Source organism: Bufo gargarizans, chromosome 2 (assembly GCF_014858855.1).
Source record: "Bufo gargarizans isolate SCDJY-AF-19 chromosome 2, ASM1485885v1, whole genome shotgun sequence".
NCBI lineage: Eukaryota > Metazoa > Chordata > Amphibia > Anura > Bufonidae > Bufo > Bufo gargarizans.
The window spans coordinates 58,979,541-58,988,574 of record NC_058081.1 but is presented as its reverse complement, the minus strand read 5'-3'; the positions used below and the strand labels follow the sequence as shown (position 1 = coordinate 58,988,574).

General features: G+C 47.4%; 1 protein-coding gene across 3 annotated transcripts in view; it reads right to left on the bottom strand.

The window, feature by feature from the left end:
- Positions 1 to 699: 699 nt before the first annotated feature.
- KAT6A (lysine acetyltransferase 6A) overlaps positions 700 to 9,034 on the bottom strand; it is a 59,645-nt gene continuing 51,310 nt past the window's right edge. Inside the window, exons 15-17 of one of the 3 annotated variants that reach the window (XM_044278994.1) lie at positions 7,910 to 8,434; positions 6,715 to 6,994; positions 700 to 6,632 (exon numbers count right to left, since the gene is read on the bottom strand). In XM_044278994.1, coding sequence (XP_044134929.1) covers positions 4,099 to 6,632; positions 6,715 to 6,994; positions 7,910 to 8,434 — 3,339 coding nt within the window. In that variant the 3' untranslated portion in view covers positions 700 to 4,098. Of the gene's footprint in view, positions 6,633 to 6,714; positions 7,628 to 7,909; positions 8,435 to 9,034 lie in introns of those variants that run through there. The other 2 variants (XM_044278995.1, XM_044278996.1) reach the window with 2 other exon arrangements.

Here is a 9,034-nt window from a genome sequence, read left to right as displayed (position 1 = left end):
ACCTCTTTCAAATACAGCTAGGACAAACCCTGTACCTCACATGGATCCAGAGATCTCCCTATTCATTGCTCCAATTATTCTGCTGGATTTATTTCAAGCTGGTATCTTAGGGGGCGTGTCTTTAATGCTGGAGGTGGTGGCAGTTGAAGGATGGAACTGAGCATGTGCGGCCATCTCAGTGAGCAGGACAGAGACATTAGAAAAGGAGCAAACAGCAGGTGGCGCTATACAGACAGTAAATAACTCAGGGACTATACTACATTTTTAATTCCATGCAATTACAGAAGTATTCAGATCCAGGGGCATGTTTGAAAATTGAATATTTTTCGCGGGACAACTTCCTTTAAGGTGGTCAGTCACTCAATGGTGGCAATGGGATCGTCAGGCATCACATTCTGTCTCAGATAACTCCTGTTGCTACTAAACTGAAGGCAGAAGTGTGTAGATGCGGGGGTTTGGGTTAACTTCTTGTACATAATTGGCAAATGTACTCAAAGAAAATAGAGTGCACGGCCCTAAGCCAAAAAGTAATTGCCGGAGCGTGATCATCAAGCCCGAAACGTGTCACAGTTGTACAGTTTTATTAAAAAGGAACAATTCTTCATAGAGCCAGTGACATGTGGAATTCTCCTTGGTGGCCTTGATAAATTATCGTCATGAGATTTAGATAACCAATAAAAACTCTTAACACCGCATTTCCAAAATGTCTCAACATAATTTATTTTTTTTAACGTTAAAATGTACAGTTTTTTTTCTGAAAGCACTTACTAGAAAGGAGGGAGAGGGGGGGAAACCGGGGACTTGGGGTGAAAGTCTTATTACATACAAACCAGACGGGGCCGTTCAAACCCCACAACGTCAAGAAAAGGCCGGAGGAAAGGAAAATAAAAAAATAATAATAATAATCATAATAATACAATTACAATATGAGGCAGGAGGAGAAACCCATTTAAGAAACAGCTGTTATTAAAACCCTAGAAATGTAGAGGAGAAGAGACACGAGTCTGTGTACAGGTCTTATGGACTGACTGCCTTCCTTAAAGAGTGCTATCCAGCAGGGAGTCACAGTGTCGAGAAGTCACGGGAACGGAGAGCGCTAGTATGCACGGGTGGAGGACGAATGCGTCACGGTGCCACACAACAGACGACCATCTCATGGCGGCTGCGTCCTTGACTCTATAAATACTGCTCCTTGTAGAACTTATGTACAAACCGATTGTGCCAAGGCGACCTCATCCTATGGTCGGGCACAAGTACTACTTCCTGCGGGCCGTCAGCTGGACACCATAACCATGCGCATAAGGAGATGGAGATCAGTGGCTGCTAGACACATTTGAAGACACTTATCTCCCAGGAACTTAAAAAAAAAAAAAAAAAAAGTTGACATTTAGTATGCCTGATCCTACGTTTAGTTGGTGGCTCCTGCTGGCACTGGTGGGCTCCACCAACACGCATTGAATGGGTATCAGCTAGGCTAGGGAATGCCCTCACTTTCTGATGGTGCAGTCCGACAACCCCCTTAGAACAAAAGGGGCCACAAAGGAATTCTGCAGGTGATCGAAGGGTGTCCCACAGGCTGGACCCTCACTGATCATGAAGTGATGGCATATCCTAGCCCCAATATGATGGCAATACTTCCTTTATGCTGGTGATCTTTGCTGCCCATTGAATCCACTGGCAATCTAACATCTATGGGGAGGGTAGCAAATCCTACTTCAAAAGACTGGCTGCAGGGAAAAGTAAGGACCCCCATATAACCGATTCCCTGGAGATAAGCGGCACGTGTTACTCCATGCAAGTTAGACAAACTGAAAAAGGCCTATCAGAAGTGAAAACACTATCCTGCGTCCATGACCATCCTAATAGTCACAAAGGCAAATGCCAAACGACCGGATGGCAAATTTGGCCAATAACCTCCTCCAACCAAAGATTGGCAGAAATACCGCAGTGCGACCCATTATGCTGGCGCGCACAGATAAAATGTATAATTTTTTTACATTTCAGCTGCCATGTAATACCTGTGGCGCCAATTTTACCCGGTCTTTACCACCAGTCTTAGTGCTTTTACCCCGTCGAACCAGAAAAGTGACTGAGGTCTCTGTCTATGTCTTGATCTTCGTGCAGGCAAAAAGGAACTGAACAACTTTTGAAAACGTGATCATATTTTTATGTATTCCTACATAAGCCTGACGCATCTATCTAAGACGGCATTGCCAGGGATGAGAATGAGCGAGGGGGGGAGTAAAGAGAACGGAAGCGGAGGAGATGAGTATTACAGTGGGAACATAAAGCGTCTGTATGGAGGCACTGGTCTTGTGAGGACGTGGGTTCGGCCGGCCGCTGTCACGTCACATCTGCGGGCGTTACAGGGGGCAGGCACACATTATGGCTATGACAAGGCACAAATCAGCACCGATGTCAACAGCATCACCATACTACATAGTAATAATCCCTCCTCCCTTTATCCTATATGGGAAAGGGAGATGGATTAAAATGTGAACCTTGCCCTTTGAAAAGAATCCGGCTCGAGAAAACAGTGACAATATATAATCACAATATATACATGAAGGGGAGGGTCTTGCATCTAAACGATGGGAAGAAGAAAAAAAATTATATATAAAGTATGAAAAAATAGTTTCTACCATTTCACACTAAGGTTATCTCTGTAGTGATCAACTTCCACCACGGTACACGAGGGCGTGCATGTACGGAATGACATAGTATCAGAGACTGAACAGCATCTATGGATCAAGGAGCCATCAAACTTTACACCCAACCTAAAAATAGTTCCAAAAAAATTATTTGCCGATTTCTTAATATACCCTGCATGGTGGCCACAGCTTCAAAAACCCCTGCATAGATATAGCTGTGAATGACAAACCCCATGATGCCTGCAGTCACCACTAGAGGAAGCCTGGCAGCTCACAAAGTAGCTTGTGAGCTCCACCTAGTGGTGACGGCAGGCAGAATTTTATCACTGAATTTCTGACAGAGCTCCAAATCAATCCTCTGCATAGACAAACTGCGCTCTGGCCACCATAAAGATATATTAAGCACAGGGTTTTGTACCTGAACACGATGTGATCAGCGCTGGCGGTAAGAGACAAATGGGAGGGGGGGGGGGTGACTGATGTGGCGATTCTGGCGTCAACTACTCAAGCTACACGGGCAGTCAAATGAAAATCGGTCTGATAACAATCGACAAATTTTTCCTATGCATCTGCGGCAATAAGTGCTTATTATAGGGATGAGAGGTAAATGAGCCCAAGTGGTACACAAAAGAGGGGGATTAGGCCAACAGAGGGTATACTCTGAAAAGTGTACAAGCTATACGGTGTAGCAGGTGTGTGGCACAGAGCAACTCCTTATGCTACGTACCATAGCTTGTATATGGCTCAATGGCCTCCTCTATCTGTACTTTACCATGGCAGGAGACAAGGAATCTAAGTATTTCCCCCTTTATCAGCTCTCAAAAAAAAAAAAAAAATTAAATCTCCCTTCAACCCTCATCCTAGAGACTGGAAATGAATGCAAACAAAACACAAAAAAAAAAAAAAAAAAAAAAGTAGCGGACGCACGGTTAATGTGTACAGTTGCCGTGGCTCAGTGAAAGCCCGGCGGAATAAGGCTACAGGGTTACATTTTTTTTTGTCTTTGTATTTTTTTTATATTTTTTTTTTTACTTTTAAATTTGATTTCTAAAAATGAGATTTGTCATCTTCCTATTTCCGTGCGCTTTTCCGCTACAACCGTTTTGCCTGCATTTTTTTTTTGTCTTTTCTTTGCATTATCTTAAAAAAAAAAAAAAAAAAAAAAAAAAAAGGGGGAAGGGATTAAAATAAAAAATAAATAATCCACCGACTCTTTCATATAAACTGGAGAGTGAACACGAAAATGGAGAGAAAAACAGGAACAAAAACCCTCGAAATGATATTTTTTTTTGCAAGGGGGAAGGGGAAATAAAATAACAATAAAAAACATAATATTAAATCTACAGCAAAGGGATATAAGGAACAGGGGATAAAAGTCCTGTCAGTATAAAAGGCCGTATTTATAGTCTGCAAGAGGACAACTTTTGGGGTAGTTCCGATGCCCCCCTCATCTCCTCATATAGGGGGAGTTAAGAGTCTGTTTGGGGACAGGAGGGGAATTCATATAGGAGTGGTGAGTAGGAGGTGTGTACATCATATTTCCATGGGGGTTCGGCTGCATAGGTTGTTGGGTATAGGCCTGGGCACCCATCATGCCCATGCCAACCTGCATGGGGTACTGTGTTGTCTGGTTCATATAGGCCGCGTTGCTATGATAAGAACTGTTGACCATAGGTTGGGACATGCGGTAGCCACCCATGGCATTCAATGTGTTCATGGTGTTGACATTATACGGTGAGGTGGGCATAAGATTGACTCCCATGTTCATGCTCCGCTGGACGGCGAGTGCCCGAGAGGCAGGCTGCATACCTGGCGTGCTACGCCCATACAACTGCTGCTGGTGAGGGGATGGGGCAGCAGGAAGTGGTGCAGATTTAGAGCGGATAGAGATATGCCCCTTGACAGGCATCTGACTCTGCATACGCTGGCTGTGGGAGATGCCAAGGTTGCCTGCCGACATATTACACGGTAGTAGGTTCATAGAAGGAGGTGGGGTCATGGTGGCTTGTGCTTGGGATCCCCCTGCCAAAGGGTGTGAAGAAGTGAGCTGGGACAGGCCCGAATTTGAAAGGGACACGCTGTTTGCATAGGAGGTGACGGCCTGAGCGTGGCTGTAAGGCATAGGATGAGTGTCCATGATAGTGTTGGTAAGCTGCTGCAACTTTGCCAGGCTAAAAGTGGCTGAGGGCTGCGAATAGCCACCAGCCCCAAAATCCCCTGGGTAGATGCTGAGATTGCTGCCATTGTTCTGGTCTGGTATTTCCATGATCATTGGTCCGGGGCCAAAGCTGTTGTTCATGCTGCATTGTGACATTGGGGGCTGTTGCTGTGGTGGCGGCTGAGGCTGCTGCGGGGGCAATGGTGGTGGTGGAGGGGGAGGTGGCGGCGGCTGGTTGTTACTGCTGCTGCTGCTGCTGCTAGGAGGACGTTCTGAGGCACAACTCTGGGGAGACTTTATGCTACAAGCCTGGGTTGTCTGCAACATGCTTGCCATTCCAGCCATTTGCTGGCTCACGGCACAACCGTTCTGCGCCAAGCTGGCAGAAGACTGCAGCCCCCCTGCTCCGCTGCCGTTTCCACTACTGGCATATGAACAGCTGCTTTGTGAGGAAATGCTGCCGCCCCCCATGCTGGAGTCATAACTGCTGGGATTTTCATAGTTTTCAGTTGTGCTCTCAATACTGCCCAAGTCACTAAAGCCGCTATCCACCACTTGCTGTGAATGGTCCGACACGGAGGGCACATCCATCATTGGACTGGTCGTTTCCAGATTCTGCATAGACGGAGCAGAGAGGGAGCCTGCATCTGGGCTGATTTGAGGGTACCCGCCTGTTCCATTAGTCTCCAGAGCTGGAGGCACACTTGGGCTGCTTGCTGACCGCACAGACTGGCTAGGGTGTGAGTGAACAGAGGAGATTGGACTGTCATGTGCTGAGGGATGGCACTCGTCGGACAAACCCAGCGGCGGATCTTCATCAGCCTGTGTAAAACTCTGCAAAGTCTGGCAAGCTGCATGAGTCTCATCCTCACAATCCCCATAGGTCCCATCATCACGCTCACTCCCTTCTTCCTGTGTCAGTGATTGCACTGCCTGTACAGTCTCTAAATCGAGCTCTGTGTGGGGGTTTTCCTCTTCACCGTACTCTTCCTCCTCTTCCTCTTCTTCTTTGGGTTCCTCTTCTATCTTTTCTGGGCTGTTCTCTTCCTCTTCTAAACATGAAGGCTGATCATTGCTCTCGGTTGGTTCCTGCTCACCATCCGCCTTCTCCTCTTCTTCACTACTTCCCAAACTAGGTTCTTGTTGTTCAGGTTCCTCATGCACAGGATCCTGTGGTAACGTTTCCCTTTCATCTGCCTCTTTTGTCCCTTCATCCTCATCATCTGCATCATGATCTTCCTGTTGGTTAGATGCTGGTACAACTATGGGTTCCTTTTCATCAACCACCCTCTCTTCCTCCTCCTCTTCCGGCTCTGCTTCCTCAGCAATAGGTTGGGGCTCTTCAATGGTGTCCCTCTGTGGTTCTGGAGATGCCGGATGGTTTTCAGCTTCCCGGGAGGAAATATCACTGCCACTGGTACTGCTACTGCTGCTTTCAGATGGCGATGCTGGCTGCACAGTAGCAATGGCTGGCTCCTCTTCTTCACTAGCTTTTTTATCTTCCACTGGTGCCTCTTCCTCCTCCTCAGGTTCCTTTACTTCAGGGACCTTATCTTCTGCAGGAGGTGGTTCTTCTTCCCTAATCCTGGGCTTGCGTCCTGGTCTGGAAGGAGCAGGTGGTGTAGGCTCTGGTTCTGGTGGTGGATCCCGCTTCAGCTTAAATCCTGGTTTACGTCCAGGTCGCTTCTTCCAATGGAGAGGTTTCCTGCTTTTGCCCTTCGGCCATCCTTTCTTCTTTACAGGAGGAGGAGGATTAGGATCCGGCAAAGTAACTGCTTCTTCTACAGACCTCAGGTTTGCAGCAGGCGGTTGTACTGACGACACTGAAATGACAGACAGGAGACATTAAGGAACTGCCATACAATTACACACTGGAGTTAAATAAGAATGATCCTAGAATCTCACATTGTAACTGTTGACTGATGGATCTCCTTTTGCCTAATGGGCGGTTTCGTCTTAGCAGGGTGTGTGGTGTGAGGTAGGGGAAGTAATCTGGTGGTAAAGGGCCACCACGGCCATTGCTTTCTTCTTCTGGCTCCAGTCTTGGCATCGGACGCTCTGAGTCAGAGTCATCAAATGGCTCATCCAAAACTTGGGTGGTCTCAGAAATGGTTTCTGTAACAACACTGCTGTTGTGATGGTGCTTGCGCCTCCTCACACGTCTCCTGCGATGAGGTCCAGGTTTCTGGAAGGAGAAGAGTGGAAAAAGTCACCATAAACAATAGCTCAGCTTGGAGGTTTCTTGGTAGCCACACTTATAAGGGCTAGCGAGACTGCATTCCTGCCAGGTATTTCCCTATTAGAGAGGTCAGCGCCTCTATAGAGTAGAGCAGGGATCAGCAACCTTCAGCACTCCAGCTGCTGTGAAACTACAACTCCCAGCATGCACACTTACTCAGCTGTTCTTACAACTCCCATAGAGGTGAAAGGAGGATTCAGGAACCCCCTTCTCACATCACCAACAGCCTCCTCCCCCCTCTGCCAGCTGTAAATGTACAGGGGGTGCATTTCCAGTCAGCCTCCTTCCTCTCTGGCAGCTGTAAATGTAATCCCCAGTATATTTCCAGTCAGCCTCCTTACCCCTCTGGCAGCTTTAAATATAGCCCCCAGTAAATTAAACTGCAGACTGTTCTATATTAACTGAACCAAACCGTCTGGGAGCAGTGAAAATAAATCACAAGTCTCTCCTCTGAAGCAGTCTTCTCCACTTTGCGGTACACTGCTGCGCTCCTTCCCTGACAATTCATATCAGCAAATGTCATAACCCTTCAACGGATTGTTGCACGTATATCGGCAAACATTGTCAATTTTCCATGATCTGCACAACAAACACAACAGTTACTCGTGGGACAACCCCTTGAAGATACAATAGCAGACAAGGCCTAAGGACAAGAGAGGTGGTGTTCCTGGAAAAAGGGGGGGGGGGGGGGGGGGGGATACAAAAACAAAACAAAAAACATACAATTTCTTTAAGATGGAGGCCAATCCCAGCAAAACACATCGCAATTCTCTCCCCATCCTCCACCAGCCACATACTGCAAATATTCTGGAAACGATTGCCTTCAGTAAGGCTATGTATCAAGCAAGTGTGCCTCCTCACCTTCCGTTTTAGTGTGGGTTTGGTCAGTATTGGTGGGGAGTCAGAACGTAGACTGTGAGCCTCTTCTTCCTCATCCTCCTCTTCCTCGCTGCTCTCGCTGAACCGTCTGAGCTGAGGGCGCTCTGTCTCGTAGCGCTGGGAAAGCCTTTGCTGATGTTCCAAGAAGTCCCTTCGCAGCACAGAATCTGCCAGCCTTTTCAGCCTCCCCCTGCGAGAGCCGGAGCGGCCACGTTCACCAGTCCGTCTAGGAGGTCCCGGGGCTTCCCTCGCCAGTAACCGCAACAGGTCAGCGCTTCGGTTGGATGCTCGTCCCCTTCTTCCACGTCTCCCTCGTCGCCCTCTACCTGCTGGTCGATTGTTAGCCGGCAAACTGCATATTAAGTCTTGGAACTGACGGGGGTGTGGGAAGCAGGGCTCTGAAGATAACGGACTGAGAGGACAGCTTGGTGGGCTCTTCTCTTTCTCCAGCGTGTGACATGCTTCTCTTTCCTTGTATTCTAAGGTCATACTTCTCAACACTGGCTGCTGGAGAGAATAGGACAGGTTTGTAACGCAAACCAAAATGTAAAAGGACATGGAGGCGGTAGTATGGGACATGCACGGATATTAACATATTAAAGGGATTGTCCAGGATTAGATTAACATGGCTGCTTTCTTCCAAAAACAGCACTACCCCTGTCCATGGGTCGTGTCAGTGGAGTCAATGGGGCAGAGGTGCAATGCCGCACATAACCTTTGTACAGAGGTGGAGCTGCTGGAAGAAAGCAGTCATGTTTTTCTAATTCTGGACAACCCCTTTAACAGCGAGCAGTCATATCCAGGCGGGGTGATCAAGAACTTAAGAGGTTCATAGAAATAACCAGTTTGGCTGAAACATATCCTTATAGTCAGGTCACTTAAATGGAACTCATGGACAAGGGTGGGGCCGTTTCCGAATCTAATACAACCCCTAAGGGTACGTTCGCATTTGTGGCATGCCAACACAAATGCCAGCTGTCGGCTGGACAAAAACCATTGCATGCAACTATTTGTGGCCAGCCGGAACCCATAATTTATGCCGGATCACCGCTGGATCCCATTATAGTCAATGGCCATCCGGCGGTGAATTGCATAATTCTGCAAAGC